Source organism: Vipera ursinii (genome assembly GCF_947247035.1).
Source record: "Vipera ursinii genome assembly, chromosome: 10".
NCBI classification, from domain to species: Eukaryota; Metazoa; Chordata; class Lepidosauria; order Squamata; family Viperidae; genus Vipera; species Vipera ursinii.
The window spans coordinates 23,161,678-23,186,687 of record NC_139520.1 but is presented as its reverse complement, the minus strand read 5'-3'; the positions used below and the strand labels follow the sequence as shown (position 1 = coordinate 23,186,687).

General features: G+C 45.6%; 2 protein-coding genes across 5 annotated transcripts; both read right to left on the bottom strand.

Moving 5' to 3' along the window:
• Positions 1-169: 169 nt before the first annotated feature.
• On the bottom strand, positions 170-1,321 carry CHST4 (carbohydrate sulfotransferase 4; the record flags this gene model as incomplete). The annotated part of the gene is made up of 1 exon (XM_083370911.1): positions 170-1,321. The coding sequence occupies one exon, from the start codon at positions 1,319-1,321 to the stop codon at positions 170-172; it is 1,152 nt and encodes a 383-aa protein (XP_083227037.1).
• A 3,441-nt stretch (positions 1,322-4,762) lies between these two features.
• On the bottom strand, positions 4,763-24,958 carry TAT (tyrosine aminotransferase). 4 transcript variants are annotated; one of them, XM_083370439.1, is made up of 15 exons: positions 22,117-22,137; positions 16,726-16,816; positions 16,563-16,629; positions 11,966-12,103; positions 10,198-10,448; positions 9,987-10,091; positions 9,598-9,665; positions 9,180-9,338; positions 8,343-8,481; positions 8,124-8,176; positions 7,753-7,905; positions 7,363-7,491; positions 6,247-6,330; positions 5,997-6,095; positions 4,763-5,381 (listed from the first exon to the last, which is right to left on the bottom strand). In XM_083370439.1, exons 5-15 carry the CDS (start codon positions 10,430-10,432, stop codon positions 5,238-5,240), a joined length of 1,368 nt encoding a protein of 455 aa, XP_083226565.1. In that variant the 5' UTR covers positions 10,433-10,448; positions 11,966-12,103; positions 16,563-16,629; positions 16,726-16,816; positions 22,117-22,137; the 3' UTR covers positions 4,763-5,237. The 4 variants fall into 4 exon arrangements, with proteins under 4 accessions (XP_083226565.1, XP_083226562.1, XP_083226563.1 ...); XM_083370436.1 differs by lacking the exons at positions 16,563-16,629; positions 22,117-22,137 and adding an exon at positions 24,578-24,958; XM_083370437.1 differs by lacking the exon at positions 16,563-16,629 and having other exon boundaries at positions 22,117-22,162.
• Between the last annotated feature and the right edge of the window lie 52 nt (positions 24,959-25,010).

The window sequence follows — 25,010 nt, the reverse complement described above, 5'->3', positions numbered from 1 at the left end:
GAACTGATGGGACAAGTAAATATAGAAGCATAGCACTTCCGGAAGGTTTTGGGGTGCTTTTGGTTCCTTATCAGCTACTCCCAACATTGCTCTCAAGGCAAATTCCAGGTGTTCCCTCATTCTTCCATGTTGGGATCCATCTACACAGGCTGCAGCTTCCTGGGGCAGTCTAGTTGTAATGCTTTAAGCTGCTGGAAGCTGGACAGGCAGTTTTCATATTCGACTTGGCCAAGAGATCAAATGCCATGTTCTTTTGTTCATCCTCAGATCTAGCAGGCCGGTAACCCAAAAGTTTCATAGCTTCCTTGCAGATATTTTGTAACATTGCTGTTTGGAGGTAAGGAAGAGTCTTTCTCCAAGCCTGTGACACATTCATTGCATCTCTGGCGTCAGTGTCAAAGACCTTGGTACCGAGGCCTTGGCCATGTGTGATGTGCTGCACCCAGGACTGAAGACTGGGAAGGAAAGGAAGCCCTGCAAACTGATACAGCTGAGCAGCTCTTGCCAAGGGGGTCTTAACAATATCCTCATAGCGCACCAAGAGGTAGCGATCTTTGAGGGACTGCTTGATATCGGTGTATATGTCAATGTGGCTTTTGCAAATTGCCTTCATGGCAGCATAGGGCTTCATGCCCTTCATATTATTATGGCTCACCACAATCTTCGTATCACGGGCAAGTTCATTTGGTACATTCTCACGGGAATGGAAAACAGCCCTGGGATCACGGACCAGGTGGATGATTCTGAGGTCCAGGGAGGGGTCAGTGAGGAGAGGATAAAGCACTTTGATGTTGAGGAAACGGACTTCCTTTAAAACAACATGGCTGTATGTCTTACAAGCCTCTTCCACTTTGCTGAATGGATAATTTCCACAGAGTGTCTTGCAGGAGTGTTTGGAGATGATGTCACTGCGCTGGAAAAAGTCACATGCAGGGGGAGAACACAAAGCCCGGCTGGTCTCCCACTGAAAGAGCGCAGACTTATTCTTATGGTCATTCATATAGCCATCAAAGACGGACATGTCACACTTGAAGACTGACCAAATAAGGTCCCGCACTGCCATGTGCAAGACCTTGGCACTGTTTTGGTACATAGCTGCCCACACATGCCAGGCTGGTTCCATCAGGTAGAAAACACTGGGATGCTGACTGAAGAGCTGCCCTACAAAGGATGATCCAGACCTCCAAGAGGAGAGGATGAGGACATGCTTCTGGGTCAACGTTTCCTGAGGAGTGTGCTGAAGCTGAAAAATGAAACAGAGTAGAACTGCTACCTGAATTGCTAAGATCACCAGAATGTCAGTCTTGTTCAGCTTCAACATGGCTGCCTGGAAGTGAGAGCAGAAGAAATACAAGCATCAAAATGCTAAACTATGTTTCCTTGTTGTATTAATAGCTGCTGCTATTAGTTGCTTGTGGTAAGTGTCCTGTAAACTGTACAATCATACCGGTACTTGGAATATTGTGTGTTGTTCTGCTCATCACACCTAAAAACAATATTCGACTTGAGAACCCCTGTACTGTAGAAATAGGGCTAGACATCACTTTCCCACCCTTTTCCCAGGCAAAGGAAGTCCAAGAGTGATCAGAAAATTATAATTCTCACGGCACTAGTTTCTGTAGAACTTACATGACAAGGCAAATCTTGATATCCAGTCATAGGATCTCATAAGAGATCCAATCGAATTTTGGAAAGCTCCATACAATTTTAAGATGGCAATTTCTAACTCTTTAGTGTAACAACCCAACCTTTATTCTACTGCCAGCCATGATCCATGGACAGCTGGCTTGATCAATGAAGCAGAATGTAGCTGCTGTAAACACGATTATCATCTGAAACTTGTTAATTTTGCGAGGTTCGTAATTCAGTGTGGCCTCTGCTATTTTCATTTAACAGAAAATAGCCGCATCTCACATCTCTGCTTATGGTCCTCTCCCCATGTGCAGCTTGGTCTTCCACTCCCAGATTATACATTTCCTACTTAGCACTTGTCTCACTTACCTCTTGAGCCTCTGGAAGTTGACAGGAGCTCACAACTTTTGTATTGGCTGCAGCCAGCTGGGGAAAAAACTGTCCCTTCCCAGAGCAAGGGAAGCACACACTGCTTGCCAGCTGTGATTCAATATACACTACTGTGGGAAGGAGCTGCTAGGAGGAAAAGACTCCAGGAGGGAAGGGGGAGGGAAGGGGAGGAGAGGTAATGGGGAGGGAGCCTCATTAGTTCAGGCCATCCTCTATGGTACAGAAACAACAGGTGCTGGAAGAAATAGGGATGCCCTTACAAATGCCTGAGGAGGATGACCCATAGATAAAGCCCAGGAAGGGCACTCTACACTTCTCTTCCCACATGTAGAGCCTAGGACAACTATTGGAATGCAAGCCAGACTACCTTCATCCTGCTCATGCTATATCTGCAGAACAAATGGACAAAACAGGCTTGCTGAATGCAAAGTTTAGGCAAAAATTCAGGCTGAATGCATTGTGAATCAAAATTTGGGGCATGCCAGGGCCAAGGTAACAACTCTGAATGGCTACTGATGGTAAGCTACCTCCCTCTCTTCCCAGGTGCCCTAAGTGGCAGGGAAGGAATCAGCCTCACGTAGCCCAGACCTGGGATTCTGCCCACCAGCCAGGGCACAATGATACTTGAAGGAAACACAAGGGCCCTGCATAGGACTGTTGTCTTGTCATAACCAGGAGGTCCAGGGAAAGGGAAGAAAGACAGCCAATGGGTGATCATACTGATGGAAGAATGTGAAATCCATTTCCTCTGCTGACAGAAGAGATGGTCCCATGCATACCAGCTCTCCCGGGGATCACGTGCCAGAAGAATAAAGGTGGTAGGAAAGTTAATTGCAAATGATTTCCAAGCAGCATGCCTTTGCCAGGTGTTGCCTTTTCCACATTCTCCTCTTCCCTCCATTCTCCTGTTTCAGCGGTGGGGGGGGGGGCTGGACTAGAAGACCTCCAAAGTCCCTTCCAGATTCTATTCTATTCTATTCTATTCTATTCTATTCTATTCTATTCTATTCTATTCTATTCTATTCTATTCTATTCTATTCTATTCTATTCTTCCTAGCTCTAACAAAATAATAGAGTTGGAAGGGTCTTCTAGTCCAAACCCCTGCTCAAGCAGGAAACCCTATGCTATTTTACATAAATGGTTGCTCAAACTCTTTTTAAAAACTTCCAGTGTTGGAGCACCCACAACTTCTGGAGGCAAGTCATTATGCTGATTAATTTTTCCAATTGTCAGGAAATTTCTACTTAGTTCTAGGTTGCTTCTCTCCTTGATTAGTTTCCATCCATTGCTTCTTGTCCTGCCTTCAGGAACTTTGGAGAATAGCTTGGCTCCCTTTTCTCTGTGACAGCCCCTGAAGTCAAGGAAGACTGCTATCATATCACCCTGGTCCTTCTTTTCACTAAATTAGACATACCCAATTCCTGCAATCGTTCTTCATATGTGTTAGCCTCAGCTCCAGTTCTAATCATCTTTGTTGCTCTTTTCTGCATTCTTTTTAGTTTCAACATCCATTTTTTATCATGGCGACCAAAACTGTATGCAATATTCCAAGTGTGGTTTTATCAAGGCATTATAAAGTGGTACTAACACTTCATGCAATCTTGGTTCTATCTCTTTTTTAAAGCTCCCTGCAAATCCTTAATACTTCAGCAAGGCCCAGAGCTGACACCAGGACCAGCTGGCTTCATTTACTTGTTCTCATCTAGCAGAATTTGGAAACAAGTAATGTAAAGCGTTCACCAATGCCTGATGATCAGCATGGTTAACTCTCCAGAAATTGATCATAACATGGACAAATTTGGTTTGCAGGAGGAGCCAAAAATGGTCTGATCCAGCTGTGAGCTGTTGGAAAACATTCCAGAAAAAAAATCCCTCCAGGAAATCCTGATGGGAGAGGTAAACAGAGCAGCAGCTTGGAAAGGCTAGGTCATCTGGTAGCTATCCAGAGATAACTAATCCAGCACTCTGACAACAATAGCAGAAAGTGCCATCTTGTTATTGTTCAGAGATAGGATTGAATGATTGAATGTTTAAAATGTTTATGATCATATTATAATTTTTATTTTTAGCTTGCATATTAGAAGATTTTTACAGAAATCTTCTTAGTGGCTCTTTTATAAAATTCAAGCTGCTGACCCTATTCAAAGCAACTTTTCCAGCATATGGAGAAATAATTTTTCTAAGTCAACATAGGTATTTTTTCCAATATCACTGGGATTGGAATGGGGTACATTGCCAGACTAAATGAAGATGAGTGACTTAGGATCAATCTGCACAACCCAATTCCAGTCCCAGAAGGGGCCAAAATGATGTCCTCTGTCCACACACAACTCACCAGGAAGGCACCCTTCCCCAATTTACGCATGTTTGCTGTGCATAAAACATAGCAGTTTCTGGCTCCTGACAGTTCAAACAAGTTCGCCTCTGTGGCTTCCAGCTCCCCATTTCCTTCCAGGCCAACATCTCTCTAATTAGTTACTGTTCACTGAGGCAGCAACAGTAACTTTCCTCTTTGTCCCTGGTAGTTACCCTCCAACCCCCCCCCCACACACACACACACCACTCTCCTCTTTTTTGAGTTTGCCAGTGGAATGGCAAGAGCTGATTTTTGGTTTAACAAGTCAACAGAGAGAACCACGAATGGATCGATCTGTCCTTGAGTGCTTTGATCAAGTGAAACGCAAGAATTGTGGCATCTTTCCCTTCTGGCCCAAGTAACACACCTTTCCTTTTGCAAGATGAGTTTGCATAGTTTTTGCACACAGTCAGACATTTACCATGCATTTATTCATACAAAAAACACAATAACTTATGAACTTCAAATGTGTGTACAAGAAAACAGATTGCAGGTGCACTCTGAGGTGGGGGAGACATAAGGTTTTTTTGAGGTCTGCATAGCACAGGCGTAAGTTCTGTGCCTGTGGAAGAGTTGGGCATTTTCTGCTCTGGCTTCCAGCAGGCATGCAGGTTCTTTCTCACAGCTTCCTGTAGGCTCTAGAAATCATTCAGTGGGTGATTGAAAGCTGTCAAGCATGCCCAGGGCTGCTGCTGAAGTTCCTTGAGCCTGCTGGGCAGGAAGGAGTGTCACTGACAGCCTACTTCTAGCCAGGCCCTAGCAGTTCACAGTCCAGAACAAGAATGATGGTGCTGAGTCAGCTGCTCAGGGAGCAACTCGGAGCAGATGGAGTAGAAGATCAGGTGCACGTGCTCAGGCCTACTTGTCACATTCCAGATCCTGGGTCCCCTCTGCCCCTTGATAGTGCTTCTCACAGAAGTAGCGGATACGCTGGCAAGCCTCCACCATCATCTCCTCTGGCACGGTGATCACCACACGGAAGAAGTTAGGGTATTCAAAACACTGCCAGGAGAGACAGCTGAGCCATTAGCCAGTGGATTCCCTTGGGCCTTCCCATCTTCCCAAGCAGAGCACTGGGGTTAATGCCCTGCACATCAGTCCCATTGCTGCTATCACTGGGCCTTTTAATGGAAAGCTGGGACAGGAGGGTAGCCAGTAGAAACAGCTATTTTATTTTCTTACAAATCCCACTGTGCTTATTCCCCCTTGACCCCATGTCCAAGGCCAGATACAGTTTTCCTTCTGTTTTTAAAGAAAAGCTTGTTCGCGTTTCATCTCCCATAGCCTCCAAGGTGGCTATCAGGATAACAAGCCACAGATATAGCTCCAGAGGGAAGGATTCCAACCCATTTATTTCTAATATGAAAATCCCCTGGAGAAAGAGACGGTGAAGCAAGGAACATGGCGGTCTCCAGCCGAGGATTTAGCCAGAAGACGATATTGCAGCACCTTTCATACCAGCCTCCAGGAATATGGAGCTGGGCCCATTTTTAGCAAGAGTTAGAACTAGGGGAAAGAGAAGTAGCTGAGAGGAGAGCTGAAGCCAGGCTGAGAGTTTCCATCAGGAGAACTAACTATCCCGGTATTCAGCGTCTTCCCATGGAGAAACAAGCTCACCGTGGCAGGCAGACAGAAGACCGACTGCTCCGCAATGAGTCTCTCTGTGAACTCCACATCATTCTCAAAATCCGGGAAATGTTCCATCTCAATCCCCACCTAGAGCCGCAGGGGTAGAAAACTGGTCACAGCCAAAGACCCTCCCTTCTCCCCCGAGGAACAGCCCTGCCTGGGGTGTCTTTGGGGAAGGAAAGAAAGCGCCTCCCACTCCACCGGCCCTTCCCTTGCCCACTGCAGGCAGGCAGCTCACCATCAAGTACATGGCTCCCTGGGGCCGGATCGGCTTCAGTCCACAGACCGTGGAGAGGGCAGCGTAGCACAGGGCAGCGTTGGACTGGAAAGAGCAAATCGGGAGGAAGGAAATCAAACCGCAGGCAAGGAAACCTTGGTCCTCCTCAGTCAGACAACTGGCCAGGCCCACCAAAGAGAACAGTGACAGATTAAACATGGTTTACCTCAAAAACTAACTGGACTGCCAGAAAGGTGAAATATAGAATCTCTGCTTGGAAGAAATGTGATGTGAGCGCATCCTGCTCCGTTGCGTTGGGATATGAAGGAGAGCAAAAGCGAGGCCTCTGCTCTCTTTCCACAGCCCTTCACATCCGCACAGAGCTGCAGACGCTGTGCTTGCTGACTTTTGAAACCCCTTTTGACTCTTATCTTTTCTAGTAGCAGAAAGTGTTCTAGTATCCAGATTTCCCAATTAAAGGAATAAAAACAGTAGATATTATCTTTTCTTGAAACCACTTTGGTAGCAGTTCGCTTTCAAACTGGTGAAAAACAAAACAAAATATGCTTTCCCTTCAGTGTCTTTGCAGAAATATATTAATGTCCCGTTTTTAAACCTTAGGGCTAATATTGCAGAAAGAAACAGCAAAGCACATTGGAGAGAAGGCCACTGCTCAAATCTTCCACAGCAGGTCACCACTGCTGGGTTCAGGGCAGTGAGACAGCAGTTGTACAATCATGGGACTAACTTGGCTTTCACTGTCTTTTTTATTTCAATAAAAAAAGTAAAAAATTGCTGCACCCATGTTTCAGAAGCATGCTCCGCTGCAGGCGTTGGCAGCAAGTTCTGAATGTGGGAGCTTGGCTTCTCCCTTTTCTTTGTCTTGCTACTTTTCTTGAGAACAAAGTCAGAAAACAGGTCAACTGACCAGGTGTGTGTGTTCCCACAACAAAAATGAGTGAGTGCACTTGACTGGACCTGTTTGGGATTAAATTTAGTGCACTTGAGACTGAGTTAATTAACCTCCCCATCACGACTGACCCATTCAGCCTAGTGGGAACTGAGTCTGTCTTGGCTTCTTTCTGAGGGTATAAGCAACTCTATTGCAATGTGTTCTTAGAAACAGTTGAGGCCTACCTTGAGGAAGCTGAGAGTGTTGTGATAAAATTCAGGGGATGTGTGGTGGAAGATATGCCCAAGGGCTCCCTGGACAGCTGTGCAGGGCCCCAAAATCCTTTGGCTCAGTCTCAGAAGGCCTTCCCTGATCTTTAAGGCACACAGAGAAAGGAGGGGGAGGGAAGCATCAGATTCCTGCCTATAGGTCAGTCCCCCATCCACCAGGCTTTTCATGGCTCTCTTGCCCAGCATGAAGAAGGGCAGCAAGACATAAAGCAGGGAATGGTTGGGTCTGAGATCACCTGAATGGGCCTTGCTTTTCTCTTGGAATTGAACCAAAAGGGCCAGCTCTTCCTCCTCCCAATTGGAACAGACCTGGGCAACCCAGCAGCCAAGTATGTACTTCTCTACCTCCTGTCCAAAGATGTCCCGGCGGTCGTGAATCAGAATCCATCCCATCCTCCAGCCAGGCACCAACCACCGCTTGGCAAGGCCTCCACAGGACAGGATCGGGACATTAGTGCTCAGCTTTGCAAGGGACTCATATTTGCAGTCTTCAAACACCTGAATGTGGATGAATTGGAGGAATCCCATTTAGTGGCTGGTCAAAACTCTGAAAATGGCATCCCATACTCAGCCTCTGACACAAAAGCAGGCCTCTCTTAAAGGCCACCCCTGCCATTGTCTCTAAGGTTTGTGTTATTCCAGCAAAACCAGCCCCCTGCTCCCCTCCCAGCCATCTCTCCATTCCTCTAGACAGATGAAAGCTGCTCCTTACTCACCATTTCTGCATAGATCTCATCAGCCAAAATGGGGACACACTGCCTGGAGGCCACTAGGCAACAGAAGGGAGACATTTAGCAGGTCACCATATGCCCACAACGTGGTTGGGCTCCGTAGCCTGGAGCCTCTTGTGATCTTTCTTCTCCATGCAAAGCAGCATAGAGTTTAGCACAGGGACACATGCATGAGGAAGCTTCAAAGCTTGTCAGAAGAATTACCTCCCAGAATCTTCTGGAGGTGACTTCTGCTGAAAACAGAGCCACAGGGATTGGATGGGTTGTTCACAATCAGGCAAGCTGTTCTGTTGTCCACCAGAGATTCCATTTGCTTCAGGTCAATTTCCCAGGACTTTTCTGGCTGGTGGCAAAATGGAAAGGAGGATGAAGAAAGAATGGGGAAGTCTGAAATCAAATATCCATCTTCACTCTGGCTATGGGGCCTTTGCTCCCTGCCTGGGTCAGAAGTGATGGGTAGGTAAAGGGGAGGGCAAGAGGGACTGGTGGCCAGCCAAAGAAATGTGGTGCTGAATAAGAAAAGCTTGCTTTCTTGATCCCAATTTACAGCTCATACAATCAAGAGCTGAAGAGTGCTATGAAGTTCTGTTGATCAGTAGCTGCAAGATGTTGGAGGAGAAGACAAAAGTTTCCAAGCAAGCAATTTAACATGTTGGTTATAAACGTTAGAATGATTACACATCCAGGAACAAATAATGGTTGATCTAAGGTAAGGTAATGGTTGTTCTTTATCATAGTTATTTCTAATTTGCCTCTTTCTCTGGGAATTGTGCAAAAAAAGGAATCTGAACAGACAGAGCTTTTCTAATTTTTGCAAAGCCTCTCTCTTCTCCAACAACACCCAATATGCTATTGCAGGGGTTTCTAGCTATTCTTTTGCACACCCTAAATGTGGCTTTTGTTTTGACTACTGATATTGCAATTGTTCTAGCTCTCTTTGGAACTCCTCTATCAAAGCCCAGCTCTCCAAGCCTTGAACCTTGATTCTGTTTCATTTTTGGGAGGTTAAGGTAAGGGTTCCCACATCTAGGTCCAGCTTACCAAGAGATTGTAGAATTTGACTTCGATTCCCATAGAGTGAGCCAAGGTTTTGTAGAGAGAGAAGCCAGGGCGTGGCACCAGGATGTTCTGTCCAGGGTTAGCCAGGACTGCTAAAACTAATTCAATGGCTTGACTGCAGCCACTGGTCAGGATTACATCCTGGGAGGGAGGGAGGAAGGAAAGAAGGAAGGAAGGAAGGAAGGAAGGAAGGAAGGAAGGAAGGAAGGAAGGAAGGAAGGAAGTCACTGTGAGTCAGATGGGCATTTCATGGCTTTCAGTTCAACAGACCCACATAAAGATCAGAGCCATAGGAACCTTAAATGATTATTACACAATTGAAATTAGGTGGGGAGCCAAAACCCAAGCCCCTCTCCCCAAAAATGTTCTTACTCTTTCTCAATATACTATGTATTGTTACCTGAGCTTTCAAAGGTGCTTCTGGACAATTGTAGTAGCTTGCAACCACCTCTCGACAAGACAGGTAACCTGTGATAGGTGGGAGGTGGGGTGAGTTGAGTGTTCAGTGCTATAGCTGAATTAAAAAGACTTCTAAAATGAGAACTTCCTGAATCCCAGTCTTAGAAGCCTGCACAGGATGTTATTTAGTGCCCTCCCCCATCCTTTTGCTAAGGATTCCCACAAATTAATAAGATACTCTGGGACTTTCAGCTCACATAGCAGACACCCTCCCCTTTGACCAAGTTCCTTATCAGCATCAAAAATGATTTCGGTGGGACCTCAAGGCCACTGTCTGTTAGTGCTCCCCTTGCCTCGCCTTGGATTTTTCCACAGAGCCCAGAGACTCACCCACAGATGGGGCATAGCCATTGTATTTTCCAGAGTCCAGTGCTTCTTTCATGGCCTGTGTGACTTCATCATCTGTAGGAAGGTTTCCAAAGACAGTTGGATCTCCTGTAGAAAAGTAGAGGGTGAGTATGCCTAGGTTGTTGGTGGCTGGACAGTATCAAAAAGGGTTAGGGTCAGAGTCTCTCTGGACTAGCCTAATCAACCTACTCACCTATGGACAAAGATATCAGAGCTTTCCTGGGGTTGGGTTCCACTTTCATGGCATCCACAATGGCTCGAATGGGATTGAAAGTCCTTCTAGACATTTCTGAAGCCTTGACCGCCCAGTGGGGCTTGCGGCCTTTTCTCTTGGGCAAAGAAGGGCTTTTCCCATTGAGGTTGACATGGACATCTAGGACGGAGGGCAGGCAGGTGTTGCTGTTCACCTGGATCAGGCAGGAGTCCATCTCGGGAAGGGAGACCCTACAGGGGACACAGAACAAGGCTGATGCCAACTCCAAAGCTGTCCCTCTCCCTGCCATTAGCTACCAAAATCCACCAGGCAATCAATCCCAGCAGCAGAGAAATGGAGGGGGGGTAGTAAATGGCTACCTGGGGTGATGCTAGCAGGCTCCCTCTTATGTCCTGTACAGGTACCAGTTTAGCAGCCACAGCACAACCAGGGAGAGAAAGGTGTTGCAGCACAGCAGAGCTATCCTTGAACCTCTCCTGCTCCTTCCCCTCCTCACTCACTCTGGGAGTATGAACTTTGGCCTGTGAAAAGCTGGGCCTTTGTGCACAGGATAATCCAAGTTCAAATTCTGAAGGCTGTCAGGAAAGCAATAAATCCAGCTGCTCCCCTCCCAAATCCAGGAGATGAAAACCCATTACAAAAAATCTGATAAAGCACCTAAAACCAATTTGTTGTTCTATCTGTTAGAATGAAGTCGCACAATATTCAGATATAAATGAAAAAACCACAGATCATTTCCTATATTCTTATGTTAAGGGAGTATGTATCAGTTGTGTACAAAAATGTTTTAGGTTGCATCCTATAGTTTTCAAAGTGTCAGATGTCAAGCAATAACATTTGATCCCTCAGAGTCACTTGAAAAGCCCATACGTTGCAAACTTGACATCAGAAGGAATTGTTCCACTTCATGTTGCCCTAGTGACGCCCTGCCTTCAGTCCCGGTTGCAATGCAACATTTCAGAGAAATTGAAACCAGTTCTGAGGACAAAAGATTGACCAGGGGAATGGGAAAACAGGACCTAAAGGACCTAAATATGTTTAACCTCAAGAGAAGATGGGGAGGAGCAAAATAAGAACTCCCCCCCCCCATTTACAAAAGAATGAATGCAGAAGAAGGTCAAGACCTTTTCTCTCTTTTTCCAGAGGACAAGACCCAGAATAATGGACACGAGTTACAAGAAGCCACATCTGAACTAAATATTGGCAAAGCTTTCCTAACAAACTGCAAAAAATTGACTAAGGAAATGATTACCCAAAGAGTAATTGCGGCTTATTAAATCATCCAGTATTCTCAGGTTGTACTCCATTTGGAGCTGCCAGTCAAAAGGGAAACTGTAGGTCAGTTCCTTGTTCCTGGCATTGTCCTCTGGTTTATTTGTTCTCCTTTTGGGGTTCTCAGGCACTGTGCCTGTACAAGGCCAGGTCATACCCAACAGTCTTCACGAGAGAGGGCATTCTGGCAAGAGGGAAGGTTAGGAAGAGTTCAGAGAGCACCAAATGCTGCACAAAGTTTGAAATGACCCTCGATTAAACTTATTTGTAGTGGGGCTGTTGGCGTCTTTGAATCTGTTTCTTTTCAATGCTAGCACTGATGTTACCTAGTTTGGCTAATGAAACATATACAAGAAAACAACCAAGATCAAAGAGCAGTAAGGACCCCTCATTTCAACCCTGAGCTACAAAGATTCTCCTCTATTGTTACTTGTAGGGCTTCTTGGTTCAGGAACCCCAGACGTTGGTGACTTACCTGAGACACCCAAAGATGTGGCTGCAGCTCAGTGTGATGGTGAAGATGAGCTGAGGAGCTTCCAATGTGGTTGAACTGAGAGGCAGAGCCAGAGTGCTAGAACACAAGTCCTTTTATGCATGGCAAGCCTGCAGCCGCCTAGAATCGAGAACAGGGTGTCAGCCTGGAGTCCTCCAGCTATTGGCTGATATGGAGGGCTGTACTTCCCACCCAGGGACACCCCCAACTCTGACTCCATCTGGCTCCAAACATCTGGAACAAACACGGGCTGCACATTAACTCTTTCAGACAAGGGCCAAAACTGTCTGCTGGAACCACATTGCTCCCCTTCCAGAGCCAACCATCCAATCTGGGTAGAATTCTTCTTGGCTTGCCTAGCACCTGAGATCCATCTGCTCTCAAGGCTAGGAAAAGCCAAACTTAACTCCCATGGGTGGAAGAGTGGATACCTTCAGAATCTAACTGAAGAGACTACGTGATGCGATGATGGGAGTGAAACCCAAAGAGTTAACTTCAGGCATGGTCCAAGGCTTTGCCTGGCATTTAAGGCAGCCTGATGCAATCTATGAGGCCCACCTCATCAGCTCCACGTTGCAAAACACAATAATTGATCCCAAATGCTCTAAGCACCAGCTGGGAATGGAAAGGCACCACACACTGTCAACATATCTGCCCTCTCCTCCAAGCATCAGTTACCCACTTTATCAACCATCACTAATATCTAAAGGGGAAAGGGATTTCATATTTCTCCAGAATTCTACTTTTTGTGGAGCAGAGTAAATCCACAAGAAGTCAATGGCTGAGTATGATCCTTCTCTGAATCCTGACATTTTGCAAAAATGGCAGCTGTATTGACAGACAAGAATAGGACTCTGGCTACCTATCTAAAGTACTTTCTTTCGTGAATCTTGGTGGACACTGAGGGTAAATATTTATGTGCCAGAGTCTCCAGATCCTCAGCCAGTCCAAGAAGAATCCAACACTGAAGGCAAAGAAAAGAAAGCAAGGGTGGAGGGTTGCCTGATTAGCACCTGTCCTCTGCCAGATCCTGGTCAGTGCTCCACCAACTTCCAAGGAAAGTTGTCTATTTCTCCGTCCTTCTCAAGTCTTGTGGAGGTCTTCCTCCAGAATTTCAGATTCCAGCAGACAAGGTCATGCAACCCTCACAGGCAGTCATGGTCCTCCCCCAGATGGGCAACCCAGGATCGTTCCACAATTTTATCCAAAAAACAGCTCAGGCTTGAATCTGCTTAATGGAGGGGACAGCAAGGCCTTGATGCAGCCATCTTTGCTCATTCTTCCAACGTGCAAATGAGATTATTCACATGTTTCTGGTGCTGCTTCTGCAAGGACTCATGTGTCAAGCAGTGGCAGGAACACAGATGACGGGCTCTCCAAGCCCTTCGTAGCCCGCAGCCCTCTTACTTCAGCTGCGTCCCACACATGTACCTTGCCCCAAAGCCTAATTCCTTTGCTTTAGCTTGGAGATAAAGGAACCAAGGAACTGCCAGTGTGATACTGTATCCACAGGCCCAACATGATAGGGGTAGGAGGAGTGAAATAAGTGGAGATTGCAACAGACAAAATCCTTGTCTCCACCTGATTCATCCTTCCATCAAACCAACACCATCTGCTTATTAAATAATTACAAAGCCCATCATTCTCCAAAGCACCAGAGGGCAGGACAAGAAACAACGGTTGGAACCTGATCAAAGAGAGAAGCAACCTGGAATTAAGGAGAAACTTCCTGACAGTGAGGACAATTAACCAGTGGAACAGCTTGCCTCCAGAAACTGTGGGTGCTTCATCACTGGAGATTTTTAAGAAGAGGCTAGACCAGGGGTAGGCAACCTCGGCTCTTTTATGACTCATGGACTTCAACTCCCAGAATTCCTGAGTCAGAATTCTGGGAGTTGAAGTCCATGAGCCATAAAAGAGCCGAGGTTGCCTACCCCTGGGCTAGACAGTCACTTGTCTGAGATGGTATAGGTTCTCCTGCATGAGCAGGGAGCTGCACCAGAAGATCTCCAAGGTCTCTTCCAGCTCCATTCTATTCAACATGTGGAGGTTTCTGCAAGCATCCCTGCCCTGCTTTAGACAATCCTTCTGTGTCAGCTTTTCAACCATCAGAACAGCCCCTGCATGTTCCGTCTTCAAGATGAATCTGATTCCCCTCTCCCTGCTCTTTCCCAGCCCCAGATCAGCAAGGAAAAAGAGACCCCAGGAAGATTTCTGCTTTCAGTTCCCAAAGTGGCTGGACTTAACTGAAGCACTTCATAGGTCAGGCAAAGGAACAAAGTAGCAGCCTTCCCCAACACGGCATTATCTATCTTTTCTCATTGCTTTCCTAATGAGTAAATTTCATTCCTCCTTAGCTGCTTTAATGCCTCCCCATGTCCATTCTTGGCCATCCATCAAGCTGTACTGATAGAAATCTTATTTGTGTCCATCAGCAGCTACAGGCACCCACCCAGTGCCTTGAGTAGGAGGAGCAGGAGGAACAAGGCAGCAGAAGACTCTCCATAGCACAGGAAAGGAGGGAGTGCAGACAGCTGAAAGCCTCTTCCATCTCCATCTCCTCCTGCGCCAAATCCATCTTTGAAGCCAAAGTCAATATTGACTAATTTCATCACTGGCATTTGACATGTGCTTTTCTATTACTATTCACTTGCACAGCCTGCTGTCTATGGCCTCTTCCCCTCTATGGCCTTGAAGCCCCAGTGAGTTAAGCAAATAGAAACCGGAGGCCTCTGTTGACTTCAGCCGCGAGCTTTTTCTGAGAGGCCAACTCCTCAGCAGAATAATGCACCTTTGTGGAGGAAGAGCTGGCACCTGAAGCACTCTCAGAAGGGATGGGCCTTCTGCCATTCCTCCTGTTTCATGTTGGCCAGGAGGTCCTACAGGGGGCAGCAGCAGCTGCCAGCTAGCCTAGAGTTTATTTATACTATCAGCAAAATTACCACATTCCCTCTCGGACCAATACCCCCAGCGCAATGATTCCATGAAGCAGAGCAACAGGAATGGTTCAATGGTCCTGCTGGCATTTTCTCCAAGGATGGCCATTTCCATAATTCTGAAGCCAAGAAGAGGGGTGAGAAAAGAAATGGCCATCTTTGGACAAGGTGCCAGTAAAACTACTGGCCCATTCCTGTCGCTCTGCTTCATGGAACAATTGCACTGGCTTCCCAAGAGACCAAAGGGTGAGAGACCCAAAGCAGCACTGGGATAGCAGTGGACACTTGCAAGGTGAGAATCAGCATTTTGGCCAGAGATGTTATGCAATCAAGGAGGAAGTCTGTTCAGTCATGAGTCTGTGGAAAGAATTGCCCAAAGTCAGTTGACCCTGAAAAGCAGGAGGAAAAGGCTTAACCTTTAAATCTTGCAAAGACAAATAGCTTGATTTTGGCTTGATTTCTACTGTAGGCCAAACTTTTACATATGTATGCCTTTTTTCTCCTTGTTGACCATAAAACAGCCCATCAAGCAATACCAAGTTCTTCATGTTTCTATTGTTTCCTTGTCCTGAATGTGGGGCTGAGTTTCTTAAACATAAGAAATATATAGCTGAAATCTCATGACCTGCACAGAGGCCACTACCAAGGGCAGGGGGCTTGTGGCTCCACCTCACCCTTTTTCCACTTCCTGGAATATGAAGCAATCACAATAAGCTAAAACCACTACACTTGGGAGTCCCCCCTTCCTAGGTAAGGCAGCTGCCCCCATCATGGTTTGGCTCTGCAGCTTGAAGAAAAGTTGTTGATGGCACTCTAGTACAGAACGAATACATTGGCTTGACTTCCAGGAGATTTGACAGGAGCCCCAAAGAATCAGCAGGCCAGGTTTTTTCTATCTGTACTTTCAAAAATCAGTTATGGGCGATTTATATTTTTCAATGTCCTTCCAATGTCCTCATTGGTCCATCCTAGCAATTTCTAGAGATAGTCAAACACTCCTGAGTTGATAATAGGGTTTACATTGTCTCAAGATTGACTGGGTTACTCTGGGAGTAACTGATGGCAAAATGTCCTGAAAATGAATCCTCTAGAGTATGTTATAGCTACCAGGAGGGTTATGATTAGGGTCCCTTTGGTTTTGGGGAGTAAATTATTTCCAAATCATTTATGAACAAATTAAAAAGCATCAGTCCCAACACAAATTCTTGGGGAACCTTCCCTCTGTGAGAGTTGATCTTTTATCATAGGGATGCTAATTCTGATCAGATGTTTTTGAAGACAGACAGACACTTTCCCCCAGATGCCTTGTACCTTCCTTATATCAGCAGATTAAGGCAGAAGGTTCATCATGATGATATGTCAGCATCACCCTATGGGCAGGAATGAACTACCTAAGACAAGCACGCAAGAATTATATAGATTCTATTCTATAGATAATAAGGATATTAGGAATCCATAAACGAAGAATTTAAGCAACTGGTGTGATTTGAGAACAAGCTTAATGTATAAAAACAATGGCCAAAGCCTCTTTTGTTCAGTTTTCTTCCCACCCTACGTAGCCCTACTTTGGTTGGTCTGTTTTGCCTCCATCTGAACTTTGATTGTGTAACCATTGGATTTGTTGTGATCTTGTTTTTCCCTACCTGTGTGAGAACTCTCACAGATCTCTAAAAAAACAACTGGCAAGACATCTGTGTGCTGCTGTAAGCACTGTGAAAACACAAGAACAATGAAATCTAGATATTAACCCTATGCACGTACAGTACTTGTCATACTCTGATAAACAGTCAATGAATGTTGACTTACTTTGGCAGAACTCAGGTTAAATCTTCTTTAGCAAGCCTTCTTTGCCTTATGCTTAGAAAATTTGGTTCTAAACTGTTTACATCAAGTTCACCTGTTGAAAAATAGATGGTGAATATTTTCTGCTAAAGATGAACAGAAAACAGAAGTTATTATCTGCTTGACAAATATTCAAGATATTTTCAGGAAAGGACAATGCAGATCTGAAAAACATCGGGTGGTTTCCAGCCAACAGGTTTTATTTAAAAGCGTAAGTTTTTGTGAGATGCAGTCTCCTGATTCTTTTTCTACCATAGTTTAACACAGCTCTCTTCCTACAAAGCACAACACACAAAGCCCAAAGCCCAAAACAAACAGTATTGCAGTTAACATGTATGAATGACACAAATGTCCCCCTTTCCAAACACTGTCTGAACATTTGTCTGTCTAAATCAGATCATTTTTATTCATTTTCTCAAAATTCTACTGCTTATAAAATAAAAAAATACATTTCAAATTCATTCAACTTGACTAGACCGTTGAATACTATTAGAAACATACAAATTTGATGTTGATTGGTTCACGTTTGGCCACACAGAAAACTATGAAACCACATATTTCCTCCAGGAAAAACGTGACCTTATGGGAGGTGGGGGCTATTTCTGGGTTGGGCCAGTTATCCTTCTTGTTAAAATGCTGGAGTGACTGCAGTTTCAATATACTCTTTTCTAAAACTGAAATAAGTTCAAAAATATTAAAATTGTTATTTCAGGACACCAGACTATTTTATAGAACACAAAAATATGCTTCTTCAATCATTTAGTTCAAGAATTAAAGAATCTTTCCTTTCCTCACCTATTTTTCTAGTAGATTTCATTGTCAAGCTTATGGATCTTAACTCCTACACGAAACAATTTTTGTAAAATACTGTGGGCCTTGAATTTTCTTATTTAGATGTGCAGCCAACCCCAAATTTTAAGTCTACCGTTGCTTTTTCTTCTCCCCACAGAAGCCCCATGCTGCAGCTGATAACTACTATTTAAATATTTTTAAATGCCACGAAATAGGGACAGTTCAATCCCACCCAGAGCTAGCAAATAACCTCATAAACCATCAGGGAGACACAGCAGAAACAGAGAGTAGAAACCCAGATCTCACAAAGCAGATGAAGTAGACCTCCAAGACCTCGCATGGGTGTGTGCAGGCAACTTGGGATTGCATTGGAAGATGAGTCCAGTTCCCATAAAGGATGTATTGGAGACTGAAACAGTGATCTGCATTTGTCATGCAGTGATGAGGAATGAGGAAACGGTTAGTCTAAGTGCAACATTTAAGACTAGATAGCTTCTCTAAGCTATAGTAGATTTTTTAAAACATTATTTTGTTATTTTGCTTACTCTTCTTGCTTATAATTATGCCTGCTTTGCTAGAATCAATGTGGAAAACACTAATTTATACTGCTACACTACACCAAGGATATTATTCCTAGCTTAGTTTTTAATTCCAGAAACAGGGATATACTCATTTTCATTCCTTTACTGCACTGTTTTATCAAAATCTCTTGTTTCCAGTCTTATCTGGTGCAGAACCTTCCCAAAGGAACTTGTAGTCAGCACAATAAAAATGAATGATCAAAGAAAGTAGCAAGAAATTTGGAGAAACATGACCTTTGGCTTTTAACCTGCAGCTAAACTAGGGTCTTACAGACCTGCTTCTATATTGTCAGTATGGTTTCATATTTTTATCATCATCTTGCTATTAACTTCTCTGAGCATTTTTTATAATTATAAAATTCCTGCAAATAACTCTACTGGAAGGAATGGCACAGCTAGGAATCATATTCCAGAGATTTGGGATTATATTTTAATGAAAATTGTCAAATGATATAAAGGAGCTTTTTGGCACTCTATTCAACAGACTTACATGAGCATCTGGAATTAACCACCCACATAACCTATGACAGGCAGGGCCACGGAGAGTAAGAGAAGGCTACCAAGCTCTCTGAACAAACTAAATGCACCTGTTGGGATTGTAGGGTAAATGTTGACAAGACACTCCAGATACATCCAAGGTGCAATAAATCCTCCAGGTACTGAACTACAGCCATCATAATAAACAACATGCAAATCTATCAGAAAAGATTTAGTTTAAGGTGAGAAAATAGGACAGTTCCAAATTCCACTCAAGGGTCAATATCAGATAATTGGACATTAAAATACTATTTTGCATGCCACATGGAATATGAAGGTTGTGATCAGAGACAAATGCTGGTATGGATATATTGATCAGATTTCTTCAGGCAAATATTCAAAAACCGCACCTGCATTCTGGATAATTCAAAGGTTGTGCATTCATTTCATGGCATTTTGATTGCAATAGAAGACATTTGGACAGGACAAGCGCTGGCTTGTAAGTCAACCTGTTGTAGGTTGCTGAGTGAGCTGATTTCAAAAGATTGAGATTTGTGTCCCTGTACTGCCTATCTAAGAGCCAGTTAGATCATTAACTACTTCTGAAAATAGTTATGTTCCATCAGATTTCTGGATGAAAAAGATAGAACCTCTCCACCTTCAATGAACAGCCAATAACCACGGGGAAACTTTATGAAAACCTGACATGAAATTGTTCCTGTGACTTTCTCGAGAGTTAATCCATCAATGAAAATTTCTTTCCTCAGCTGGGGAGGATGCAAAGAACAAAGTTCTCCATGGGGTGGACTTCATAAATCTTTTGGGGAACAAATGTCAGTTATTCTTTTGAGACATAATTTAGCATCCTATTCAATTCAGTCATCCTTGGCTGAGTGCTTGGAATTAAAAGTCTTGAGACCAATTCTACAAAGGCATTGTTTTAACTGACAACAGTTAAAACTTTGGCTAAGCACTGAAAAATGCAGTTAGGTTGTAGTGTGCAGAACTATTCTTGAGAATTTGCACATAATGTATGCTGAAAGATGACTGTTGCAGAGGAGAAAATTGAAAAGGGATTAAATAGCAAAGCATGATTGTTTATTGGAAATAAGGTTTCTGGCTATTTTATGAGTATTCAACAGTGAGGTCATTCCTACATGCACACTGAAAGGCTTTTTGGTTTCACTCTCTGTTGCTACATTCTTCCACTGGGACAGATTCTCTTCTAACTTGCAGGGATGGACGTGTTCAGCTCTTTTGGAAAATATACAAAATCTGCTCTCTTTTAGACACTTTTTTCCTTTGTCATACATATAACCACAAAAAAATGTAACAAAAATAAGATACCAAATGAAGGATAGTTATGTATTTAATATTTGAAACCAGAATAACATGGCCAAACAAAAGAACTGAGCTTGGACATGAGCCATGTAAACAATTCTGAGACATCTTTGCTCATGGATTTGATACTGTCTTGACCAAATGTAACATACAGTAGTAGTGCCTCACAATAACTTAAAGTGACTTTTATAGAAGCTGACAATTGACCAGTATGAATTTTGGAATGGTACAGCATTATAATATATGTTAATAGTGAAATGCAGGAGCGCTCTTAAAATGCTCTGATGAATTGTTGTCAGCACTTGTGTCGTATGAAGAAAAGTTTACCCATGCCCCACTCAGCTTGGCTTATCTGATTTTGTTTGGAACAGCAAACATCTGGGGAACTCCTCATCTGCCGTCAGCTCAGAGTTTTCCTGGGTGCCTCAGCCTTCCCTCCCTCCTAGCTGAGCAACTACTAGGTCATTCTAGACTTTGAGCTCTGCTCTGCTAAAGAGAGCCAGTACGCGGAGACAGACAACGTCTACCTAAATGCATATGGTAGGGAGCTATCTGCCCTATTTTAAAATCCAAAACAGGAAGAAATAGTTGTGGACATATAAAAATTTTACTTGCAAATGAAAATCTTAAGATTTCAGAGCCATCAGCCAGATTTTTAACTATTGCTATAAAAACAACACTTTTAATAACAAACCAGTAAGTTGTGATTTTAAGTGTCTTATGTTTATTAAATATTTTACTTGTTAAACTGTTTTATCTGAGATACATAGCTGTCTTTCAGTACAGAGAAGAGGGGATTCACTAATTGTCTAAGACACTGGAAGGCAGGACAAGAAATAATATAAGTGGATGCTTGTTAAAGAGAGACCCAAACTAGAAGTAAGGAGAAATTTTCTGACACTGAGAACAATTAATCAGTGGAACAGCTTGCCTTCGGGGGTTCCTGTTGTTCTCATCACTGAAGGGTTTCAGGAATAGATTGGACAACTATTTGGCTGGGGTGGTATAAGGCCTTGAGCAGGGGGTTGGACTACAGGACCTCCATGTCCCTTCCAGTTCTTTGATTTTATGTCTGCATCTGTATCTAATGCCAAGTTTGCATTATATTTGAACTTGCTTGAGAAAACAAAAGCAATATAATAAGAAGTAGCCATAAACCTAACCAAACCTAAATGAAAGAGCAACGCTCAGCACCCCCCACGGCCCCGGGGAGCGCCAGATCCTGAGGGGCCCATCCTCGAGGGCAGCGCTGCGACCGAGCAGGGGCGCGGCTGTCTCCGCGGAGGCTTCGCTGGGCACCCGCTAGCTGGCGGGCAGACCGGCCCGACGCCCCCTCTGCCTCAGCTCCTCCGCCCGCCAAGGAGCTCTTCCCTCGTTTGCTGGACAGGGCTCCCGACTGACCTCCAGCTCGAGAGATTCCCCGGAACCTTCTGAAAGCGCCCAATTGCCCTGGCTCTCCCTCCGGGCAGAAAAGCGGGAACGGCACGGGGGCGGCGGGCACCGCTTGGCGGAACCCGCAGGGCTCTGTGCGGAAGAGGGGAGGAGGGGCCGGGCCGGAGCCTCCGCAGTCTCAGCCGCTGCACCGGCGGGGCAAGGACTAAGAAGCGAGCCACAGGAACGGCGCCAGAGAGCCCCGACGCCCAGCGGACTGAGCTGCTGGATTAACAGAATAACCGAGTTGGAAGGAGCCCTGGAAGTCTTCTAGTCCAACCCCTGCTCAAGTTAGCCAACACCCACAACTTCTGGAGGCAAGCCGTTGCCCTGGTTACTTGCCCTGTCGGGATGCCCACGCCCGCGCGGTATCTGGCGCCCAACGGAAGGGGCTGCAGGGGATTTTGCGCGGGGCAGGGCAGCTGTCGGCGCCTGGCAGAGGCGGCCGAGCCTCCTGGGTCTCCGGGGCCGTCTGCGTGGGGAGCCGGCGGCGAGGGCTGCAGCTGCCCCCCTTGGACCCGATGGGAAGGGCGGCCGATGGAGCGGCCGGGAAAAGCCTTCCGGCTGGTCTTGGGAGCAAAGGCGAGCGGGGCCGAGCCCGCTCGGCTGGAGAGCGAGGGATGGCCCGGCATTTGTGGCGGCGCCCGGAGGCTGCCTTCCGTCCCTCGGGCTCTCTGGCCAGCCTGCTCCCACCTGCTCCGTCTCCTCCTCCTTTCGTGACGGGAGTACTTACCTCGAGCAGCCCGGAGGGGCACCCGCTGGCTTCAGCGGAGCCCCGGTGCCCGGCTTGGCTAAGCGGAGGCCGTCCCGAGTGAGGCTGGAGCCCGCGGCTCGGTGCCAGCGCTCTTCTGCCGCAATGGCCGGCACAGCGGCGGCTTCGGGTGCAGCTTACCCGGAGCAGGAATATCTGCGGGGCTTTTCACGGCGGCCACCGCGGCCTCCCTTTTGATCGGTGACTTCAGAACCAGCCGGGACTGTCAAGCCAAAGCAACCCCGAGGGACGAGCCTGGTCGGGCCGAAAGGAAAGCTGTGGCCATCCGAAGCCCCCCCCCCCCCGCAGCACTTCTGCCCCGGACTTTGCAGGAACTCGCCTTCAAAGCCAGCGAGCCTCTTTGCTGCTTCTCCCTCGCCCAGAAACTGCCAGCCCTGAGCACATCCCTATGAAGCAATTCGTTGGGATCTTGCTGTAGCTCTTTTTAAGCCCCAACGAGGCTCCAATTGAGAGCTGGGAGGCTGGGAAGATGAAGTTGCCGAGCAGAGACTGAAGAGCTTTTCCCAGCTTGGGTGGTCAAAAGATCTGCACTCTTCTACCTTTCTGGGGAGAACATGTGCCTGTATTTTCCCAACTGCCCTCTAGGTTCTGCCTCAAATCTATGGCAGTACGTAAGACCTCCAAACATAATCCAGGGTCGACCTTGTCCAAGAAAGATTGTACGAGACTGCTACATTTAGCACTGAGCATCTGCTGCTCCACGTTTCTTTGCAGGGCCATCCGAAGATGGGACCGGCCCCTGGCCAAAAGGCACCCCACCCCCCCACCCCGTTCAGCCCAGGCTGCCTTAAACGTATCTTATAGCACAAGTTATTACAAGATCCGAGAATTTGGTTTATAATTGTGCTATACATTTATTTATACTTCATAAAGCACAACAGGTGGACATAAAGAGTACTTTATGGCCCATAAAATGCCCTTTCCAATCATAACTGTGGCTGCTAAGTGGCTTCCCTTGAAGACCACTCGGAGGCTCCAGCTGGTACAGAATGCAGCCGCGAGAGTTGTCTTGGGAGTCTCCCGGTACTCCCATGTTACACCTTGCTCCGCGAGCTGCATTGGCTGCCAGTTGTCTTCCGGGTGAGGTTCAAGGTTTTGGTAATGGTTTTTAAAGCCCTACATGGCATGGGTCCGGAGTACCTCGAGGATCACCTGCTGCCGGCGTCAACTTCCCTCCGCCCTGTGCATTCCCACAGAGAGGGCCTCCTCAGGGTGCCACCGGTCAAAGAATGTCGGCTGGTGGCCCCCAGGGGGAGGGCCTTCTCTGTGGGCGCCCCGGCTTTATGGAATCAGCTGCCGGTTGAGCTCCGGATGGCACCTGACCTTCGCTCCTTCCGACGCGACTTGAAGACCTACCTATTTGAACAAGCCGGCCTGGCCTGATGGGGGATGCGTTGGGGTTTTTTATTGGGGATTTTTTACATTTTTCTACTGTTTTTAGTGCGGGCTCGTATTTAATTCTCTTTTTAATTTTTGTATTTTGTATTTTTATATATGCCCTGTTCACCGCCCTGAGTCCTTCGGGAGAAGGGCGGTATACAAATATAAAAATAAATAAAATAAAATAAATAAATGGCTGTCCTAAGTCAAAGGGTAGCTGTATCAAGCTAGCGTGAGCAGTGCATTCTGGTGGGACTCCTGCCTGAAGCTGAATAGCAACTAGGAAAGGAGCAACCACAGTGAAACAGCAGCTCATCCCAACTACTACTGGTACCAGAACTTTGGAAAAGCCTTTTTTTAAGACTTTTGTTTGAAGAATTACACTGCCATCAAGAATATCTCAGAAACCGAAGACTACTACAACCACATGGAATCAGCGTAGCACACAAGCCAACTAAAGCCCTTCAAAACATCGTAAGCAAACCAAAAGTCTCAGAAACCCCAGAAGAAAAAACAAGAGTCATCTACAACATACAATGTAAGAGCTGCAACAGCCACTGTGTAGGACAAACAGGCAGAAGATTGGCAGAACACATCCATGAACACCAAGTGGCAGTCAAAAGGCATGATTAAAATTCTTTAATTTCACAACATAGACAGATTTAACCATAGTTTCAATTGGGAAAATGTGACAATCCTAGACCAGGCCAAATCCAAAAATGCCAGGGAATTTCTAGAATCCTGATACTTTGACAAACCAGCCATCAGTAGACACATAGACATTAACAACATCTACAGACTGTGCAAGAGACAACCGGCCCAAAACAGAGACTCCAGCACCTCTCTACCAGTAATCAGCACTCAGATCAGCATACATTAACTCCCAAGGTCAACTTCAGACCAACAATCAAGTAAGCAAGACCCCAGTCAAGAAACTGCCAAACAGCCCAACCACAGAATCCCCAAGACTGCCTCACCACCCACCCAGACAGGCAAGACACCAGAATGTAAACTGACAGCAAACTAGCACTGTTGACATTACCTAGTTAGGGTAATGAAATGTCTGCAAGAACACAAGCAAGCTCAGGAAGCACCAAGGACCCCTCACTTTTGTTTGAATTCAGTAATAAAAGACTTCAAGTATAAAGGGCTGAGCAGTAAAAATATTTAAGTGGGAACATCATAAGCCCTAGAAGGGCGGAGTTGACTCAGAGTAGCCTGTTGGGGAAGGAGTACAATACCATCACCTGGTTGATAAATAAACTATTGTATACAGACTTGCTATGCCATGATGTCCAGTCCTTGGAAAACAAAAAACCCTCATACTTACTAGAAGCAGATCCACTGCTTTTTCTGCAGAGCAGGCAGGGATCCAGGATAGGAATACAAAGGACTCCTTTATAAACACTTCTCTTAAGTCTTTCACTGCTGCATTAGGACTAGTTCTTGTGAAATCTTGCTGAACCTTTGGATCA

Excerpts from the sequence above, each read along its gene's own strand:
- TAT (XM_083370436.1), bottom strand. The coding sequence starts at position 10,432 with ATGGACTCCTGCCTGATCCAGGTGAACAGCAACACCTGCCTGCCCTCC. Across the intron at positions 10,092-10,197 it reads TCTGATATCTTTGTCCATAG|GAGATCCAACTGTCTTTGGA; the intron begins GTGAGTAGGTTG and ends ACTTTTCTACAG. Across the intron at positions 9,666-9,986 it reads TGGCTATGCCCCATCTGTGG|GTTACCTGTCTTGTCGAGAG; the intron begins GTGAGTCTCTGG and ends CACCTATCACAG.